Source organism: Rhyacophila brunnea, unplaced genomic scaffold (assembly GCF_057557595.1).
Source record: "Rhyacophila brunnea isolate RB1 unplaced genomic scaffold, BYU_Rbru_1.0 scaffold_21, whole genome shotgun sequence".
Taxonomy (NCBI): Eukaryota; Metazoa; Arthropoda; class Insecta; order Trichoptera; family Rhyacophilidae; genus Rhyacophila; species Rhyacophila brunnea.
The window spans coordinates 14,719,659-14,742,509 of NW_028232871.1; the positions used below are offsets into that span (position 1 = coordinate 14,719,659).

The following is a 22,851-nucleotide window of genomic DNA, read 5'->3' on the forward strand; positions in this document are numbered from 1 at the left end:
TTGACCTAAGAATAAGGTAGTGTTTTTTTGAAATACGCCATTTCTTTTGTCATTCCCCAGTGGTTAAGCTACAACATACGGCCGTAGCCATAAATTGACAAACTATAATTGAAGTGAAGAGTAAAATGATATTAACGCGCGTGTTTGAACATGTACCGTTTAAAAAAAATAAAAAAAAATTCGGTTAGGTACATGTTCAAACACGCGCGTTAACATAATTTTACTCCCTACTTTAATTATATTTTGTCATTTTATGGCTACGGCCGTATGTTGTAGCTTAACTACTAGGGAATGACAAAAGAAATGGCGTATTTCAAAAAAACACTACCTTATTCTTAGGTCAATAATTATTATAAAGCAATCATTATTCATAAGATTTTTATCACACTTGAATGGTCAAAGACATAGCTTATAATAAATATCTTTAGAATCATCTTCAAATGTGTTAATCTTGCCGATTTTTTGAATAATAAAATTCCTAATTCTTGTCAAATTTGGGATCACAGAGATTATCAAAATAATTTTTTATCGTGAATATTTTACAAAAATTATCTCGTAATAAATTATACTAATGGTTTTATAAATGCGTTTAAAAATTAATAAATGTAAAAAATCTTAACACCACTGCACAGTTCTGTACCGAAATATGACTATATTCTAAAACATTAGAGCGAGAGGTTTAAACGAATACTATTTTATGTAACAAAAATACTTCATGCAGTCATCAAATGTTTAAAATAACTATAAAGGATAATAATGCTTCAAAATTATATAAATAGATTATCTACAACGTTTAAGGAGTGTCCAGGATCATGGTTTGAAAATACAATAAAAACTCAATTTTGACCTTCGACGAGCATGTCCCCCCTTAAGTCATTAATGGGCAAAAAATCGCAGCATTTTCATAAAATTCTTCATAAAACTATGGTGTGGTCAAGGTGAGAACTAACGTAAAAAATAATATTTACCCCCCTATTTCGTAGAAGAAATCCTCTGTCTTGGACGTGAGTACACACCAGAGTTCTCGACCTTGGCAATCCTAAGCAAAATAAAACAATACATAATATATGTACGATCGTATATTCCTGATGAGTTTTGACCCATTTGCCACTCGCGTTCGTAAGTGGGTTAATCCAATTTTTCTTCTTTTTACATTATTGGTAAATTCATAATGTCTTAACGACCACATGCTCAGCGTAGGTCAAAATGGAGCTTTTATGGAATTTTCAGAGCATAACCCTGGACATTCCTTAAACGTTGTAGATAATCTATTTATATAATTTTGAAGCCTTAAAGGCCTTGAAGCACAAGAAATTGTTAGTTTTAAAGGAAATATTGTGTGTACAGAGCTTCGAATGGCCGGAACAAAAATGAGCCATAAGTGCGAGTGAGTAAGCATTCGGCACGCTTATACCTCCGGTCCATGCGTTAGAGTGAGATAGAAATTTTATTGAATAATTAAAAAGTAAAAATTTTGAAGCCTTAAAGTCCTTGAAGCACAAGAAATTGTTATTTTTAAAGGAAATATTGTGTGTACAGAGCTTCGAATGGCCGGAACAAAAATGAGCCATAAGTGCGAGTGAGTAAGCATTCGGCACGCTTACTCCGGTCCATGCGTTAGAGCAGGGGGGGCAAACTGCGGCCCGCGGACCGCGGACCGCATGTGGCCCGCCGGGTATTTTTTTGCGGCCCGCCATCATTAATTGTACTTCTGATTACGAATAACTTTTTTATAATTTTAAAAAAAATATTGACAATAGATTAAAATTTGAAGAATTTGTTGTTTCGTAAATGTATTATCTCAGTACGTCTTCCTTGCGTCTCGTCTCACACTATGTACACGTTTAAATACTTTTAACTCTGCGTTGAAAGGAAAAAAATATATGCCCATGATAATATGGTAAAAAGTTTGAATGGATTTCAATTTAAACTTAAGTTATTCCTTCGACAAATATCGAATAACAACGTGGATCACTTTCCAACTTTAAAGTTGCTGAATATATCAGAATATAAATTTGAAAATTTTTTAGAATATGGTAAAATTATTAAAGCTCTGAATGACGTTTTTTCACAAAGATTTGGTGACTTCCGAAAAATTGAGACAAGTTTAGCAATAGTACGCGATCCATTTTCAATATATATTGATAGTGTACCGACGGAGCTACAACTTGAGATTATTGATCTGCAGTGTGACACTGATTTAAGAGAATTGCATCGTCGTGAAGAAATCTCCAAATTTTACAATGCCCTTAATTCAGACAAATTCGACCAACTTTAAGATTATGCATGAAAAATGTTCGTTATTTGTGGATCAACCTATATATCTATATATATGTGAACAAATATTTTCGATCATCAACTTCAATAAAAATTCTTTACGATCAAATACCTCCGATGCCCATTTACAAGCAGTTTTGAGAATATCAACTACCTAAATTTTAAAAAAATGTTAAAAAATGTTCAACAGTTTCATTCTTCTCATTGATTTTTTTGTAATGTTTATTTTTCGTTATAATAAACAGTGTTTATCTAAAAATGGTATTTTACTTGCGGCCCGCCACTCATTTTGAATTCTTGAATTTGGCCCTCCATCCAAAAAGTTTGCCCCCCCCTGCGTTAGAGTGAGATAGAAATTTTATCGAATAATTAAAAAGTAAACATGTCAAGACGGAACTCTTTGTCGATTTCATGGAAAGTAAATAACATTTTTATCCATTTTGGTAATGACTTCATATTTAATCAGTACTTACCCGTTAACGTTGCATTATTAAACGATTTATTGTTGAAGTTCGTAGCTAATTAATCGGTAAATAAGCTAGTTAGTTATCATGATATTATGTTTAACATAATATTATGTTAATTGTAACTTTTGAATCGTATATTGTGCTCTTTGTCCACGGGGAACTGATACACCAACATCTAAGCCGGCTCTCACATCAAAACTCGTCTCGCTTAAAACGTGTCAATTACGTCAATGTGACGTCATCGTTGTTCCCAAAACACACGTTGCCAAATGGAGCTCCGCAGATTGGTCGAATGCGACTATTTCGTTTGAAAACAACATCTGGTGTTGCAATCGACAAGTTGCATCCTTCTTGGGCTCCGAGTCAAAAAATCGAAGTCACATACAAACACCTACGAATTAGTCATTCCTATACCGGCTCGCCGATGACCGCATTCGAATATCTATACGTTTCGAAGGCTACGCACGACTGTCGATAGGTAGATGTGCCCAGTCTTCACATGCAACACTGGATCTCAGTTATCGGAAGGTTTGTTTTATGGCTGTGCGGCATACGAGGCGAGTTTTGATGTGAGAGCCGGCTAAAGGTGGAAGTTGAAATTATGGTCGTCTCACTTTGTAGTGGAAGTCTAACACGATAAGGAGATGTTACAGTAGGCATGACAACTTACGCATGGCGTGTCAATTAATGGTTCGGATCCCGATATGCATTGTTTTGATTCATACTCGTCCTGCAAGTATATATACGATTCTCGATTTGCGGTGTCACGTATCTTCGGCTTAAGAGACAAATCGATGGTGTCACTGAAGGAGTTTGCCTGGAAAATATTACACTAATTTAATACCGATGTATTTATTACCCATTGCTAGAGTTGGGTTTCGGGAATTTCCCGAAGAGAATTCTCGAGAAATTTTCGAGATTTTCCATTCCGAATCTCGGGAATTGAATTTTTTAATATTTTGGGAAATCCCGAATCTCGAGAATCTTTTCTCGGGATTTGAGATTTCTTTATTAGCACATATTAATTATTTAAAAAACGATTTTCCATATGAAAAAAGTGGACAGAAAACACAAAACGTTCAAAGACTGATCGGGGCATTTAACGCAATTAAGCCAACATCGACTCAAAATGAGCGCAATTTTTCATCAGCCTGTTAAAAACCAACAACACATCGAATATGGGTGAAAATTAACTAATAGGTGCAATTAAATTGTATGTATAGATAGAAGGTACGCGGAATTTAAAAAATCGTTGAACTTTTTGATCTGACCCTGAATATAAAGAGACATTTTATTAAATGAAATTACTCACATCGTTTTGGACTCCACCAATCTTCTTGAGAAGGCCTCCATTCGAATAGTCCTCCTCATTGTCTCCCTTCGTGGACCAATCAACGGCCCCTGCGTCGCCATGTCTGTTCTGCTGCAGCTGATTTAAAAGCTTGTACAGCGTTCGCTCGTGGTTGATCAACTGCGTCCAAAATATGTTGTCTATGGATTGAGATTGTGTGGACCCACTGTTGGGACTGGACCTTCTTAGACCCATAGTTTTGATCGGCAGCGGTTTATAGCCAAACGATAGGTCCTGGTACAACTGTTTGACAGCATCATTGTTTGCATTATGATGATACGCTGCGTGGCAGAGTATTTGAATCCGGAACGGTATTATTAAAATTATCAACACCTATGACAATAAAAAAAAATGTTTGAATTTAATATAATTTATATTATCATTTAAAGTAATGTAAATGCTGATTTTAATGTCCAGTAGATTTACCATTAAACACCAGTAGTAAACCCGCAGAACTTAATAAAAAAAAGTAGATAGAAATATAGAATGAAGAAAAAACACAAACAATGACCCTTCCAAACCAACCGCTCCGCACCACACTTGGTGATAATCGAGCGTATCACGAAGCCTTACGTTTCAGAGCAGCTCGTGAGCAGATACCCAAAACTGAGGTCGCCACGCCGATGGTTGTAGGTTCGTGTATTGTCCGGCGCCATATTTTTTATAATAGGTAGATTTTTTTATGTGTGTTCTTTATTATTTAGGACTTGGGTACATATATCAAAAAATAAATATGCAAAATATTTTCTAAATTCTGACTCTTTATACTGGGTCAATGGTTAGTTATTAGCAAAAAAACCGCTAACCGGGTAGTATTTCTCCCCCGGTTGATTGGAAGCCCTAATCCTGACTATATGAGTACTCCAGCGAAAGCGACAGACCACGAAACAGGTGAATTGACTGTGTGAAGGAGTACTAGAACACGATGAAAAGACACTGAAACCGGAGATCAGCAAGTATAACGAGCCGATCGAAGACACATATGGAAGATGCTAAGCTCTACCCTATGATGAACCGTCGAGAAAGGTGTAAAAAAAACCTTCATAAATAAATAAATGGGCACTCACGCTGAAGAGATAATGAAGCATGTTGAGATGGATTAGTCAGTGGTCTAATAGAAAAATCTACGCAGTCCTCGAGCGACTGATACCACCACAGGAAGCGCTCTATTTATAAAGACCCGAAGCGAATTAACTCCCATTCAAATAAAACAGTTATCTCATTTATTCCATAGATTTTTGGGTTATAGATAATCATGGAATTTACAGGTTTTACACAATCTAAACCGTATTGAGAACCAGCTTACCACGAGTGGTTGGAAACAGGGGCGTCGATGTCAATTTCATCTTCGACATAAGTTGGATATTATTATTAAAAATACAATACGGCATTGTGTCAACCAGTCTATATTTAATATTAATACTATCGACCGAAGGTTCTTGATGGAATTTGAATTTAAATTCTAATAGATTCAAGCTCTGTACTATTCCATTTAAGTCGTATTTTGCAACCCGGGTTTCGCCTTTCGGCATCTTCAGGCGTCGTGTACACTCACCAAAGGTAAACACACACTGACGACGAACTATACCTTATATAGTAAATAAGTAAATCAATACAATAAAGTAGGTAAAAACTCCATTACCTACCTATCTAGTCAGAGGTCACAAAAAATACAACAAACAAGTTATGAATAGTCGGAGTGTCAGTAAAAAACCTAATAATAGATCATTATCCTTTATAAACAATAAAAATACTACACTCAAGGGGTGTAAATCGTCAATTCTAAAAAATAATTTATGGAGTTAACTAATGGGATATTAGTCTTCTCTTTCAGTATTCTCTTACATTGTACCTACTTTTATAACCTTATTTTTAAAAAACTATACTTTTAAACTGGCTTAATATAATTATATCATCATCATCATCAGCCGGGGCCAATCCACTGCTGGATGAAGGCCTCCCCAAGCTTTCTCCAACTCTCTCGGTCCTGTGTCGTTCGCTGCCACGTATTTCCGCCGAACTTTACCAGTTCGTCAATCCAGCGGCTTTAAGGGCGACCCTGTGGCCGTTTCGTACCCCTTGGGTACCACTGGATGACGGCATTTGTCCAGCGGCCGTCCTTTCGGCGAGCAATGTGCCCCGCCCATCTCCATTTCAGCTGTTTGGCAACGTCTATTACAACGCGTACTCTTGTCTGCTTCCTAACCCATTCGTTCGTCTTACGGTCCTTTCGCGTGATGCCCAACATGCACCTCTCCATGCCTCGCTGTGTGACTCTTAGCCTTTGGACATCTCTCGTGTTGAGGGTCCACGTCTCGCAGCCATACGTGAGCACGGGTAGCACACATTGGTTGAACACCCTACGCTTAAGACATAATGGTAGGTCACTCTTGAAGATAATATTCAGACGTCCGAAAGCACTCCATCTCAGCTTTGTTCTTCGAGCAATTTCATCGTGCATGCTTCCGTCTATGGACACCTGCTGTCCGAGATAGACGTAGCTGCTGACTTGCTCGAGTTGGGTGCCAGAAATACAGATAATCGCAGGGTCCGAAAAACAGTTCCTCATCACTTTTGTCTTTGAGACATTTATCTTTAGACCGACCGTTTGACTGACATCCGCGAGTTCTTGCATTCTACCTTGGAGGTCTTTCGGGTCTTGTGAGAGTATAATGCCGGCGCTCCATTGGCACGCAAGTCAGACGATTTACAGTCTTCGGACTTTTTTTTCGCGTGGAGCACCCCAGGTCTGCGGACTTTTTAATCCGCAGACCAGGCTCGTTGGATTTCAAACATGTTTGATATTTTACTCGCCGAGCCGCTGAAATTCGTACGTTCACCACGCTTTACCGTCACATTATTTATATCTATGCCGACGGACGACAGCGCCATCATTATTTTACTGTCATTCAAAGTGTTCGGACATCTCACATCGATAACAACAATGGTAGATCTACGAGTGCATTCGAAAAGTTTCTTGGAAGATTTTATTAGTTGTTTTAAAGACAACCCATCGTTGTGGAAGACGACCAGCCCACTATACAAGAATCGTGATGCCAAGTCCTTGGCGTATGCGGAACTTTTGGAGATTTTAATCAAGGTGGAGCCGCAGGCAAGGGTCGACGATGTTAAAAAGAAAATACAGACATTGAGGTCGGGTTACAGAAAGGAGAGAAATAAAGTAAGGACATCATATCGAAGCGGAGCCGGCACAGACGCAGTTTATCTACCCAAACTGTGGTACTATAAAAATTTGGAGTTCTTGAACGACCAAATGGAAGGTACGTAGGAATGCTTTAAAGCTATTTATTATACACGTGCAGATTATGAAATTGTCGTACCTAGCTCTGAAAGTGACATCGCATTAGATTAGCTACTATTAAGCAATTAAAACATACAGCTATGAATCACTTCTAGTCACAATAAAATTATTTATTCTTTGCTGAGGTAGGTAAGAAATAATAATATATAGGTACGATCATGGCGGTGGAAGCGCGGCTTATTGAGTCGTGGTCGGGTCCCAGGTTCAAATCCTGGGTCTGACAAGTACACATTGAATTTCAATTTGTGTATGAGTCAGAGTATGGACCTAATATGTTGAGCAAGTGGCTGACATCCATTTCTCGTAAAAACAAAATCTGTCAATACAAACCTCCACTCCGTGGAGGTCCATATTATGATCGGACATGGTCGAAAGAAGAAGAAAAGAAATGATCATAAAATCAAAAATCGCTCGAGTTAGGTTCCTTCAGAGACAATCAATAAATCGTCAATCATCAATCAAAATTAATGGTACAGTTTGGTTATGAGGAATACAGCGGAAAACACATTTTGAAAATACCCGATATACTGGATTACACCAATTATACCAATATCAATATTAACCGTATGAAGGAATGGGTACTTAGGGGAGAGATAATAAAAAACAAGTTTGAGTATTATGTTGTATTTTAACAATTTACATTTTGTTTTACAGAATCGAGCTCAATATCCAGCATGGTGGACGATTTGGAAAACATGTCTCCTGATGAGAGTTACTCCAACTCGTTAAACAACGAAGATTGTATTGAGGTAAAACATTTTAACTAAATTGTTACATTGGTTTAATTTATCTATTGCTTATCATACTTTCTTGCCATGTGACAGCCCCGGTAGTATTAAAATATTTTTCGAAATCTCCTCGCGCTTTCTTAGCATTGGCAGTGGCATTGGCAAATGCCAAAAACATTTTCTATAATTCGCCTGGCTCTGCATGTCCGATAATTATATATTCTTTTACTGTGATTTAATTGCCTTTGTGAATACGGCTTTATGAAATCGTTACGTAATGCAAAGGCTTCATCGCCAATATAAACAAATGGCAGTGCATCAGAATTAGCAGTAGGTTTTTTTGGTGCAGGTATTTTTAATCTGCCTTCGTCTAAACGTTTGAAAAAATCAGATTTTCTCAGTACGCCTCCATCAGAAATACGTCCATTTGTTCCAACATCAACATAAATAAATTCATAATTAGCATTTGCAATCGCCATCAAAACAATGCTGTGGAAATGTTTGTAATTATAAAAGTGGGAGCCGGCGCCTGCAGGTGGCACGATTGCAATGTGTTTCCCATCAACTGCGCCCAGGCAATTTGGAAATTGCCATTTACTATTAAATTCTTCTGCAATCGTCTCCATTTCTTCGTGCGTGTCAGGGAACTGCAACAAAAAATAATCAACATTTTATTTACAGATAGAATATTCGCCTTCAACATCCACGTTGTCGACTACTCCAAGGTCGAATCTCAATAGAGCACCAGAACCCCCATCGTTCAAACGAAAAAAATCGAATGATAGCGCCAACAAAGTGTTAGAATTAATCACCGACAAACTAAGCAAGACTGAAGATGAATTTGATGTTTTTGGCAAAATGATGGCCATGAAACTACGATCGATGTCACAGGGACAAAGATTGCTGGCCGAGAAGCTGATGCATGAAGTTGCCTTTATGGGACAAAGTGACAAAATAACGCCAGCAACTACTGTTCATACTCAACCAGTTTATCGTATATTAAGCAAAAATGTACAAAAGCCGGTATAATAAATTAATGTTTTTTGTATGAATAAATATCTTGTAAAAATATTTGTTTTTTTGTTTGTTTTTATGCCTATAAACCTTAGCTTAAGCGATACAACAAATGGTAAGTATTTGAGCTATGTTAGCAAACCTATATTATTATGTGGCCTCATTTAGAAATCAAATTCCATGCTTGCTTTTCGAAGAATATGACTAGTATTACAATACATTCAACAGGAATAATTAAGCAGCTTGCTTACAGCCTATATGGAGAGTCCTGGCTAGGTACAGCATTCTAATGGTCTATTGAATATTTAGCATGTCAACGATGGCCTTATTTGTGACTATATATATACCTATCTCAAATGCATCTTGTCTGCCATTCTTATGATGTTGCCGTCTATGATTTATATAGGTAAAACAATCCACTAAACGTTCACTTTATAAGACCAACCAATGTCTACTTGTTAATGATATATTTGTAAATTTGCCCAACTTTATTAGATGACGTATAATATAATACACACCTTGAAATATTCTCCTTTCAAAACGTCAATGATGACTTGGCAAGTTTCGGGAATTATCTTGCCCAGAGTTTGTCTTCCAATCGCAGTTCTATAATGCAAGTCAGTGAATGTTCCGCCGGCAGCCAAAAATCGCAGGGTTGCACATAATCTATCATGAGGAGAAATAGCTTCCCTCATCATAGTATTTTTTTTTTTAATAAATGGGGAGACCAAATTATACAGTTCTGTGTATACATCCTCCGACATTCGCAAATAATTGCGGAAATCGCTCGGTTGCAAACGCAATTCTTGTATTAAATTTGTGTGGGATAATGTCGTTCGTTTCCTTATCCAATGTTTCACCCAGTATTTGTGTACCCTTTGCTTCGTTATTACATTATCTGCCACCCAATAACCCAAAAAACATAAAACGTCGGTATCATTTAACGCCATCACGATTTAACTGTCAGATATACGTATATTATCTATGCTGTCAAAGTCGACTGTTTTACTCGTCAAATTAATTATATACTCGTTTCGTTGAACGTCTGTTGGCCAGTAGCAGAACGTAGAAAAATCTGAAGACTTATTGTCGTCGGACTTTTGGCTCGCCAATGGAGCGCTGGCATAACAATATCATCTGCAAAGCGCAGGTGACTGAGGTGCTCCCCATTAATTGGAAAACCTTTTTCTTCCCAATCAAGTTTCCTAAATAAGTCCTCAAGAGTAGCGGTGAATAGTTTAGGTGAAATGGTATCACCTTGCCGGACACCTTTGTTAATGGGGAATTTACACGACCGTTTGTGGAGTTTCACGCATGCTGTGGCATCACTGTATACCTATACTGTTCAATATGTTTATATAGCGTCTGGAAATTCCTTGGTTGCTAAGGGCGTCTATAATTGAGAATTTTTTGATGGAATCAAACGCCTTTTCATAGTCTATAAAACCAAGATATAATGGCAGTTTGTATTCCTGGTAGCGCTCTATGATTTCCTTGACGACCTGTATATGATCCATAGTACTGTAGCCTCTTCTGAAACCGGCTTGCTCTCTTGGTTGGTTCTCGTCTAGAACTGTTTCGAGACGGTTTGAGAGTATTTTCGTGAAAACCTTATACAGAATTGGCAGTAGACTAATTGGTCGATAGTTTTTCAGATCTTCAGTGTCTCCTTTCTTATGGAGAATAATAATGGAGGCATTTTTCCATGACTCTGGGATGTTCTCTTCGTGCAGACAAGACGTGAACAGACGATAATATATATAACTCACCTAATACAATATATATGTATATACTAACCTATACATACCTACATCCTCATCCATGCATTCTCATACATACACATATAAATTTTGTGTCAATAACATTGACCATAATATAGTCTCATATGTAAAACATCATATAGGATATAACAGAGGGCTACTAGGATAGCTAAGTTGATCATTCAAGATAGGTAAGCTCTCCAACTGTGCTGTAAGTCTACATTTGTTAATCTGCTTCAGCTAAAATATCTGTTTATGAAATAATTGTTAATAATCTATTCAGAGTTTAAACCTCTACTGTATTTCAAGCCCACGAATTCACGGACATGTCACTCGATTATAAGTTCCCGTTAAAAACACATCGCATCGTATTGTCATTGTATTTATTATATTGTATCGATTGTACCTTTGTCATTTATCACGTTTATCATTTCAGTCACACATCACTTCTACGGCATTGCATGCGAGCAAGCTTCTAGTATTCGTCATGAGACAAGCCAAGCCATTCAATAATCCAACTGTTTCACGTACACTCTATGAGTTCTTGAGTATGGGTCCATTATCTGAAGTCGTTATGAGGTTTCCTATAAGCTTGTTTTAGAGCGAGTAAAGAAAAAATTCTTCGACATCTTTATTTTAGTATTTATAATTATTTTCCTTTTGACAGCTTCTCAAACGAGTATTTTCCGACTAACTTTCTTCAAGGCATGCTTTTCTTTAATTCTCTTGAAGCTCGTAGGTCACTTTTGCTTTTAACTCATTTTTCCTGCTCTCACGTGGCATAGTTTCCAATCCCGATATTCTAAAAAATTTGAATTTTTATGCACCCGTCAATAATTATTACATGCGTTGACCTATTTTGGGTGAAAGCTGTTTCCTCATGTCAGGCTCACCAGGCACTGATAGCGAGGGCTGTACGGCTAGCAATGCACTCCCTAGAGATGTAGACATTTTTAGTCTTGCATTATGTATTTTGTTTTTAAAATTCTATTTTATTGTTTACTTTGCATTTTATTAAATTATTTTTGTTTTTTTATTTTATTTCTTTTCTATAAAATTATTTTTTGCTTTGTTTTTTGATTTTTGAACCTAGTGTTTTTCTCTAGTTGATTTACTTGTACTTTTTATTCTAAATGTCATGTTGTGAACGTCTTGAATTAATAATTTATTATGTGCTCAACGTGTCTTTTTTAAATAAATAAATAAATTATTAGAACAGTCTCGCCTCCTCCATCATCACGAACAAATACGACCGTCTTTCATCTACAACACCTATCCACCGCCGAAGTAGTATACCCACGTTTTTTTTTTTGAACATTTTGATTCATTCATTATAAAACATGATGGAATGTGTGGGTACCCACTGTCAATTTATGAATTTTGTTTCGCACTACACTGTCAACGGGGTTACATCCAAATGAATATCACAAATGCGAGGCTCAGAAGAAAAACCGCCTCACTGCCTTTCATGAAATAATTTTTAGTAATGCCTTTATGCATACCCCGCGTTAACTAACGAAAGTTATTATGGTACGCAAACCACATACTTAATACATATATATACATATACATAATTTTTCAAAAGAAAGTGTGCTGGTTGAGAAAAATACCTTATTGGAAATCATTCATCTAAGATCTTCATGCGATTTGAATTTGACCAATTGATTAAATGGATTGAGATAAACATAAAGGACCCAACTAACGTGTTTAGGTATTTTGTGTTATGAATGAGAACTGGTCCTAAATATCCCAAATTTCAATTTTTGCAAAAGTGATCCAAGTTGTATTCGGTGTTGTTCAAATTTTTATTTACATTATGTATTTCCCTTTTGTTTAACGGACATTTATATTTTAAAAGGCTATATTTCTGTGATGAAAAAGGAACCAACTGCAAAGTATCTGTCATAGTCAGTATCAAAGTACTGGAAGAGGCAAGATGTCAAGGTTTCTTTAATGATATGGAGTAATTTACCTAAAGTTATTTTGATAAGGTTATCACAGATATACAAATATTTATTACCAGCTTAATATTTTATGAAAAAATAAATAGTTTACGACTTTTCAAGTAATATGAAATAATAAAAGAGAGAATCACCTGTTGGTTCCTTTGTGTAAAATAGTTTCTAGTGATTATTTGTATGGAAAATGTCATAAAGTAAAAAAGAACCAACTGTATTATTGATTAATATCCTAAGATATATTACTGGTAACAGCAATATATTAATAGTCACAGTATTTAATAGTTTTCATGTTCACAACATTTTCATGGAGTATCTAAAAACATGTACAGACTTTGAAGCTCAATATCTCCATTCAGCAATTATCAGTTGGGTCCTTTATGTTTATCTCAATCCAAATATTACAGAAGGTTACTTCATTAAATATAAACACGAGCAATATAAGCAAGATTAAGACGAGTGGTGACAGCAAGGAGTGCCTTCATCCAGTAGTAGCTGAGATACATAATAACTATTCATGATCCATTTTTGGTTTACTGCCGATGACATTAATAATAATAATCTAATCATATAAATAACTCAATTTCACCATGACATCATGGTCACGTTACGTCGTTCGCGAAAATATCGCTTTTAACTTGTTTTCGCTAAATTGTTTGTGTGAGATTATAACGATATACATGTTTTAAAAGTTAGTCCTTTTCTTAAATCACTGATATTATGTATTAATAACTAATTTCATTCGGCAGCACTTGTCAGTATAAATTAATCAATGGCCTCTGCTGTTATTCACCATCTATCGAAATGAATAATTTATTCTTCAAAGCAGGGCTCGAAATAGTCCGGAACGCACCGGAGCGCCGTTCCTGTTCGTGAAATTCTAAAAGATACTGTTCCGGCTCGTGGATTCTTTGAAAATTGCGTTCCGATTCATGTTATTGAGATAATATTGCATGTAGGTATATAGTTTTTAAAGTTGTAAGAACTGATTCATGGGAAAAAAATTCGCATGCGGTGCTGACAAAATGTGTATATTATTTATTTATGATTAGTCCTACAAGGTCTATAATATAATATAGGCTTCAGATGTGTTTAAAAAAAGGGCTAAAGGGCTACAGGTCCAAGACCTTAAATTAGTAGGGCTCCGGAACCTGAAAAATAGTTTTGCATTGATTGCAAATGATTTTGCAAAAATGAGTAGTGTACCCATTTAAAAAAAAAAACTACATTTTAATGTTTTATTGGGGGGGGGGGGGGGTAATGTGTATTAGCGCAGAGCCCCTTCAAGTATAAATGAAACCCTGATTATTAGGCATATCGCCCTTATGATATCCGAAAAATATTTAACATAATTTGATATTTTTGAATGATTATTCAGCGCTCCGGTTCGTAAGATTTTCTATTTCGAGCACTGCTTCAAAGCTAGTTTTGGTTATAATTATTGAATCACTAACAGCGAATGATAAAGTGGCTAAGAAACGAGGATATTACTCATCTCAATCTAATATCTATGATTTGGTTTTATCTCATATTATCTATGATACTGCCAACACTGATAGTCAAATATCTAAATATTTTTATATTCATCAATCCATTCCATCACTCCACCATTTCTCCCATTACACAACCAGTATTAATGTCAATATTTTATGGAACTGACAGTAATATTGACAAAATCTATTAAAAAATAGATTAAAAAAAAATACTGTGGCGGTTTTTCTTTTGAGCCCCACAACCATTTTTAATTAAATGGCGTCAGTTGATAGATAATTCTTTGAATTTGTTTTGTTATCTTTTCGTCTGAGCTTTGTCAGCGAAAACTCCATACGTACAGCGGATAAACCTATGCTTAGATAATCCGGTTAGGATGTAATTATTTCACCTGGCAAACGATGGAAAATTAAAAAAAATTGAATTTCGAATTATGAAATGTGTGGGGGGGGGGGGGGGGGGAGGAAAGAAAAATTTTGTTTTTTTTATTGCAATAATATAATAATTATATTACTAATAATTTACTAGGTATAATATTTGTAATAGTTTCATTACAGTGATATCTCTGAGTTATCAGTAGGTTGTAGATAGTAATATATTGTAGAGACCGGATTATAGTATGCATTTGCATATTTGCATAGCCCATTCACACTGGTTATATTGCATATGTTACCTAAAATCAAGTGATGATGCATATTTTCGCTATATTTACAATATCGTATAATAATTGAGAGAATACATCAGTGATGTCAATGAATATATTATTACAAGAAATGAAAATATAATTAATATTAAATTCTACAGGTTTTTTTAAAAAGGTTTGTCGATAGCTATTTCGGTTGTAACACCATTATCAAGACTATTCAGATAGGCCGTTTGCCTTTGCTTAAATACTATACGTGTATAGATAGAGACAGAATACATTTTCTGAAAGGCAAACGGCCTATCTGAATAGTCTTGATAATGGTGTTACAACCGAAATAGCTATCGACAACATGCACGGCCGCTTTCTATGACGCTTTAAACGTGTCTGAAAGAAGTGATTTTAAGTACTCATTCCATCCCGAGACGGAGCCGCACGGGACTGATGCTGCAACCATGCACCGTAGTGCTTAAAGAATAAAGTTAAGAAAGAATTTTTGTTTTTGTTTTTTGGACTGGCTCTGCTGTCCGCTGACGTTAAGCGCTTTGTGTACCCGCATACTGAGTGTCACGAATTGAAATGGATGAGTCTACAGAAGAGTCGGGACTATCCCGCTCCCCATACGACGCTGCAAATTTCTCGAATGCCGCAAAGTTGGCCTCGGTTGCTATCAGATCTCCATGACCAATTGGGCCCGTGTGCGGACGGACCCTGGCGAACAGCTCCGCTCGTTCGAATTCCATAAGCGGGCAATCCCAGAGGATGTGTTCAACATCTTGGTGGTCATGCCCGCAGGTACAACCCGGCCCATCTACTATCAAGCCAAACTCGTGGAGTCTGGCGGCGAAGTTGCCATGGCCGGTGAGGAACTGGCTAATCCAGTGCGAAGGTTGGAGTCTTCTAGTTTGGTGCCTGCAGAATACGTTTGGAGATACTAATAGAACAATAAACAGAACATTAAACGAACGCATGTTCGATTTATATGACAAATTATATTTCGTTCGGCATGCGTCATTTGCACCCGCGACCCGCAATCCGCGCATCGCCTAGCCACGATCTTTTTAGACCATGCCTCAACTGAGGTATAGCCTTAATACGTTGTAGCCGGCCAAACCTGTTGGCCGCACAGACAAGGACGGACGATACCGTTCTGCGTCGCGCTCGCCTACTGCAGCACTCCTCCCACTAGGCAATTAAATTACGCATGTTATTGTTGACGCACGCATTGCATCAGTTTAGTTTTTTTTTTTTTCATTTGTGAAAAGTTTGATGTATACCATGCCTCCCGAAAAAAAGTGTCTCTTTGTGGATAGCTGACTATCCTGCAACATTTACATACGACGGAAATGTTTTATATTGTCGAGTTTTTATTATTTAATATTGCATATTTTGACACTTTTCATGCATATTTTAACCATTTTTCATGCATATTTCAAGCTTTTTATGCTGCATATAATCCGGTCTCTAGTAATAGATATGTACCTTAAGAGTGCTAGTGCTAGGTATGTACCTTAAGAGTGCGAAATTTTAAACAAGCAATTCCATAGAATTCACTGAAAAATTATACTTATAAAGCAGTTTAAAAGTATCTAAACCAGTTTCCCAAACTTATTTGTGCCATGCCCCACTTATTAAAAATAGAAAAAGAACGAACAAGTCAAGTGTTCAAACTGCTTTAAGTATCATGATCACAGTTTTTACAAATAATACTACTTACACATCGACGGCCCCAGGAAAAACCATTGTAAGTCTGAAAATAGCGTTTCCGGTTTTATTCGCTTTTTATAATATTTAATTTTTTATGCATGTCCTGTAAAAAAATCAGGTCTCTAGCATAAAAATTGACAAAGTTAGGTTTTTGACAATGGTGCTCTATATCTACTTATCGCATCGACCAAATTTGTGTTCACAGAAATATCCGAGGAGTATAGTCATACCTCGATAACAAAAGTGCACTGCGCTTTATTTTACAAATAAGAAGGTTGTTATACTTGCTATAACATTATTTTACGGAGATCTAAATATACGGCATGATTTATATTGACGTATCACAATAATTTAAAAAAACATATTGGTTTATCTCCGAAAAATATTGGTATTTGCAGTAAGTTAGTCAATATTATTGTGTCAGAAAGTTAAGTTAATATATTATTTAATATAAAACCAATACAAGAAACGGAATTAATTTTCACTTGCATAGCTACTTTAAAAAACTTCTCAGTAATTAATATTATCTTAAAATTTTAAGTACTTATATTAATTTTGATTCGCTTATTTAAATAATTCACTGCATGATAAAGACCTCTTCAAGCTCTCTCTTACTCTTTTCGGTTGATTACTCTCCCATATAGATAATCAACAAAACAATGAAGTAAAGTTTCAATTTGAAAATATTATATTATTTAATAGAAAAATAATATTATATATAAAACGTTATTTATATATAATTATATTTAATTACTTTGCAGTTACCTACTTAACTTAAAATTAGTTTGTAATATTCTAATATATAAATTTAATTTACATAAATACCCAGTAGAAAAATACATATTTTAATTAAATATTACTATCACTATAAAATCAAATATTTTGGACCTGAAAAGGTAACTACCTAAAATATTATGTTTTGACTTCAAAATGTTATTTTATCATTAGTAGAAAATGACATTACATATTATTTAGGTTAAATTAATCTTGCACAAAGATAATAAAAAATCACTATTATCATGGTTCAGTTTGAAAACATTACTAATTGCTGACTAATTTTTTATGATCCAACCAAGTTAAATAATCCTTTTGATTGCATTTTGAAATGGAATTATTTATGAATGGCTTGCTTTGGAAATAGTATAATAGTAATGAACTTCGTTTAAATATCATTAACACGTGCGTCAGTTCTCAGTATTTTTGAAAATATAAAAGTGTACACATTAAGTATATTATGCATAATTTTGTATTTTGAATATTCCTCAAAGATAGAAATTACCCAAAGGATTATATAATTTTATTACATGCCATTCGCCGAAAGGGATTAGGCGGCTGGGATTTTTGAAAACGTGTAATTGTTTACAATACAATTTGAAAGTAGCAATAAAATTTTAATGGTCAATAATTGCTAAAGCATTTTATGCTTATCTAAGTAGATATATTTTGGAAAAACGATGAAGTAAAGTAAACAAAATTATGTGTAGGTATTCTGAAAACAAACGCATCGCTGGTGATTGGGAATTTCTAATATTACCTACTAATTAAAGACATACTTATATTATAATCTTAGCATTGGTGAGTGGTGACATAATTTTCGATGTTATTTAAATTTGTTCAAAATAAATATACAGTGTTGCTTTTAACAAACAATAACAGTTCTATAATATTTCCATCACAATTTGACATGGTTTATTTGAGTTTTAACACTATAGATAAGTACATAAATATTATGTATCTATAGTTTGTGAAAAACTTAAATAAACCATGTCAAATGGTGATATCGTACACGGTATCTCGTAGATTTTAATTAAAATATCAATTAGATTTGAAAAATCTGTAATGGTAAGTATGTACTTAAATTCATATACTTACCTCCTATTCACCTATTGACTATGATTTTTATAAATTATGAAAATCACTTTAAATAGTAACTACCTAATTATTATTTCATCCAATTTAAATTGGTCTGAATTATACATTTTGTAAAACTATCAAAATAAATAGTTATGAATGGACAAATGATATAGTAAACTGTGTTTCTTTGAGAAAATTTGTATTAAAACTCTACGCAATCGATTAAATAATAATATAACATTTCAAGAACATACTACCTACTTGAATGCAAATTATTTAATTTTTTTCAGTTTATAAAAAAAATGCAAATCCACACCAACAAAATAAATTTGATTATTTAAATTTGAAAACATTAGTACACATTTATTTCAACCTTTTAAATAAATAATAAAAATCATAAAACATCATATTAATTAACGTAACTGAGCTCAATTATGAAATATACTTACTGAAGTTTATGTTGACAATAGAATATAATCAATCTATATTTAATTATAATTGGCAATAACATTCATATTAACGATAGATATTAAAAAATACAAACGATAATTAATATGGTCATGATTTATATGAAATTTTATAATCTAATAAGTAAGTGTCCCTACTTGTTTAATTATATAAAGGTATTATAAAATTATATGCACAAATAAGGATACTCTTAAAAAAATAGAAGGTAGGTACTGACAAAGGAATTTCTCTTTTTTATACAGATACTGTATGAATATCATTTTAGATAGGTACCTAATCATAATTATCGAATGGGCTTGTAATACAAGCCTAATAATTATATTGATTATAATTTTTTATAAAGATTTCTGATGATGAACAGTTGACTTCGGTCTCATCTGAGAACGAACGTAATAAATTTCTCTTTCATTTATAATTGTTAGGTATACATAACACTAGTTATTTTGTTAATACGTAGTTATAATTTTCAAACTAGAAAATCTATATTTTTGCAAATAGTATGATGTTTAGATAGGTATATCTGTGCCAAATGTTCAAGAATATATTTCAGTAGTTGTTTACTACCTACATTATTATGTTCAAATAAGCAAAGCGGTTAGTAATTTATATTATTGTATTAAACCGTACATATATTTTTTCTAAAATGGTAATTACTTATTTAAATAAAATTCATTCCCTAAGAAATACAATGATGCAGTTAATAGAATAAGTATAAAAGTAATTAGTTCCCTAGTTTTCATAATTAAGTCAATTACTATTAATAAATTAAAATTGTCTTATTGATTTACATGGCGATTGACATTATGTTTTTTCAACAGTTTTAATGAAAATTGTGTTGTAAAGAATAAAAAAACATTTCTTTTAGCTATTTTTTAAATCTAATAGTTACTAGTGTTATGTACTAATTTCTTATACAACTTCTTTATTATTCCATTATTAACATTTTTCCTGAATGTTTATTGTTTCGTTATGTACATATTCTCATTATTTATAAAAATATCAATAATAATTTACAAAAAAATTAAAAAAATCATACTTAAATACTTTTAAATTATAAAAACTCCGTATAAAAAATTATATATGTCAATATATCCTCATACTCTTTGTTAAAACTTTATAGACACGCTGTATTATTTCGAGTTAAACATTGCGCAATGATGGTTCTTCCGTAAAAGAGCATTATAAATATAGTTGTACTAAATAAAATCGTATAGAGTAAGAAAAACGCGACATAAAACAAGGTTACATCTCAGAGTATGAGTCTGTTACGCGGAGTCTGTAATCTATTTCGTCCGCGCAAAAGCATGTTGAATCAAGTCAAAGCACCAAGCGCGTAATATTATTCCAAATAAAAACGATTTTTTGACAATATCTCAGCTGTTTATTAATTAATCAACATTAAATTTTGATAGGAATATAGACCATAAATTAGTCTATCTGATTTACTTAAATAAGATAGGAAAAAACTCACTCATTTTATATGATGAATTTAATAGCGTAAATATTTTAGTTTTTTCGCTCTCCTGAACATTTGTGATTTTAGACTTACACCGGTTTTTCCTGGGGCCGTCGACATTTGCAAAATGATATACATTTCAAAGCCGATTTCTTATAAATACATGATAATGTACGGCAGTTAGAATTACATTTGCATGGTTTAACTAAATAATTTGGTAGAGGTTCGTTCGTCATTTGTCTTGGATACAAATTATTTTCTCGTAACTCATAGCCAAGTTGTAGGAAATCCCTGATTCGGTCTTGGTTTTATTGAAGAACTCAGAACAACTTTTGGTGGGTTATAAGAAAAAATATTAAAACCTCAAAAAAAAAAATTTACCACTAATATCGCCTGGCAACATCGACATTATATATCTTTGTGACCCTTAGAACCTATTCCAATTGTCAGAATGCGTTCCGCATATTATGTATACGAAAAGTCTATGGGATCCTGGACTAGTAATTTTTTTTTTTCCGTACGGTCAAAACCGTATAATGTGAAAGGAGCGAATTCCCAAACGAAGTCAGCGGTGCGAGCCCTGGATAGAAATAAGGTCCATGACTCACAGTAATACTAATAAATTAATGTCACTTCTTTGGATATTTTAATGGCTGTCGCGAGTCAGACCGTGTCAAAATCACAAGACGTGTCACTAAACGAGTAATTCTTTTATTTAACTGGCAACACAAAGTTTACCAACGAAAATAACTTTTATTGTGGCAATTATTCACAGGGGCTCGTTAAAATTGTCGCGTTTTTTGAACGGGGTGCAGGAATCAACGTGTCGCCACTGAAAGTTGGATTGCTTTCAATTATCATCTTGAACTCAAATACAGGTCCGGTATTAAGGCGACGTCTTTACCTACCAGAGGCACCTAGCGGAAAAATATGAAGCTTGCAATTTGAGACATTTTTTTTTTGATAATTTACAATATTCTTTTTATTTTCTAAATTGATTATGCCCCATTGAAGAGGACACAACCGGTACAGAATTTAATTAAAAAGTGGAATAAGTATTATAAAATTGTGTTTCATTTAATTACAAATAATTTTCTTGCTACATCAGTCCCGTGCAGCATCGCTTCTGGACAAGGAAGTGTGGCACTAAAATCTTTTCATTCTGATATGTTTATAGCGTCATGGAAGTCGGCCGTGCACAAACCGCGGCTGCATTATACATGGCGGTGGAGATGGGGAATCTCAAATCATGTATTAATTATTAATAAATATGTACTTATCTAAAAATAATTTTTATTTTAAGTCAAAGATATACAGCTTACAATTGTAAAAAATGTGAATTTATGATAGGACCCATCTTATTATTACGTCATAATAGATTTTATAGTCATATTTATTATTAAAATTTAGTTCACTTATTAAGTTTTCTATGCTGTACCTAAGAGATTTTTGACTAATTCATAGTTTATATGAAATCTTATTTAGGTGTGGTCTCAATATTGAAGCTCGATTTAATATAAATAAAAAGGATTTCAAGTTATACCAACACATTTATATTTTTATAAAAATCGATGTTTTTTAAAATAAATATAAAAAATATTTAAACTATGAATTGGTCAAAAATCAACGGAGGATCATTCATGATGGCAGGAGATTGGTGGCTACGCTTGTAATTTCAGTTATCACCATCCTCACTAATGATAAACTAGGAGTATAAAACTGGATGGAAGCTGCCCTCTACTAGAATTCATGAATTCTGGGCGACTCCAGAAGCCACACTGGGGGTAGTGACAAAAGAAGAAATCACTGATAGCTAACATGTACCACGAACCTAACCCTCGTGAAAATACCACCCTTAAGGTCCAACACATTGAGGTGCATGTCACGGTGCTTGTCGCCTGCTGTCACGGGCTGCTACTACGGAGGAAAAGTGTATAATGTCGTTGGTCCTGGTGCTTAAAATCTTATCAGATGGATGCTCCCATTCCGTAGCACATTTTCAACCTTTAAACGAACATTGTCAGTTGGAAAAATCTGTCGTAATAATTAAAACAAGAATGAGCGCACTTCACGTAGAACTTCACTGCATCTGCATGACGTTTTGAACGTTTTTATCATATTCCACATGCCTGCACTTTTCGAATGTCACGTCAAACTGTCAAACTGACGTTCTTTTTTGATTTTAGCAGTTGGCACTATGTATTTTCTATGAGAATGTTGTCTATTATCTATGGTCTGCAGGCTGTGTTCTATTATCTATGAATGTTATGCCGCATGGATTTTAACGTACGCACACGTAGAAACTGTTAAAATTAATTGAAATTAGCATGAATAATTAATAATAATTCAAATTAC

General features: G+C 34.3%; 2 protein-coding genes across 3 annotated transcripts in view; one reads left to right on the forward strand and one right to left on the reverse strand.

Annotated features, from left to right (window-relative positions):
- The window catches only part of DAAM (disheveled-associated activator of morphogenesis-like protein), a 551,406-nt gene that overhangs the window by 483,198 nt on the left and 45,357 nt on the right, over positions 1 to 22,851 (reverse strand). The window lies entirely within an intron of this gene.
- LOC147070763 (uncharacterized) lies at positions 6,995 to 9,193 on the forward strand. The gene is made up of 3 exons (XM_085949204.1): positions 6,995 to 7,376; positions 8,072 to 8,166; positions 8,827 to 9,193. The coding sequence occupies exons 1-3, from the start codon at positions 7,040 to 7,042 to the stop codon at positions 9,172 to 9,174; spliced, it is 780 nt and encodes a 259-aa protein (XP_085805330.1). The 5' UTR covers positions 6,995 to 7,039; the 3' UTR covers positions 9,175 to 9,193.

Coding starts and splice junctions, on each gene's coding strand:
- LOC147070763 (XM_085949204.1), top strand. CDS start 7,040: ATGGTAGATCTACGAGTGCATTCGAAAAGTTTCTTGGAAGATTTTATT. Junction 7,377..8,071: donor CTTGAACGACCAAATGGAAG/GTACGTAGGAAT, acceptor TTTGTTTTACAG/AATCGAGCTCAATATCCAGC. Junction 8,167..8,826: donor ACAACGAAGATTGTATTGAG/GTAAAACATTTT, acceptor TTTTATTTACAG/ATAGAATATTCGCCTTCAAC.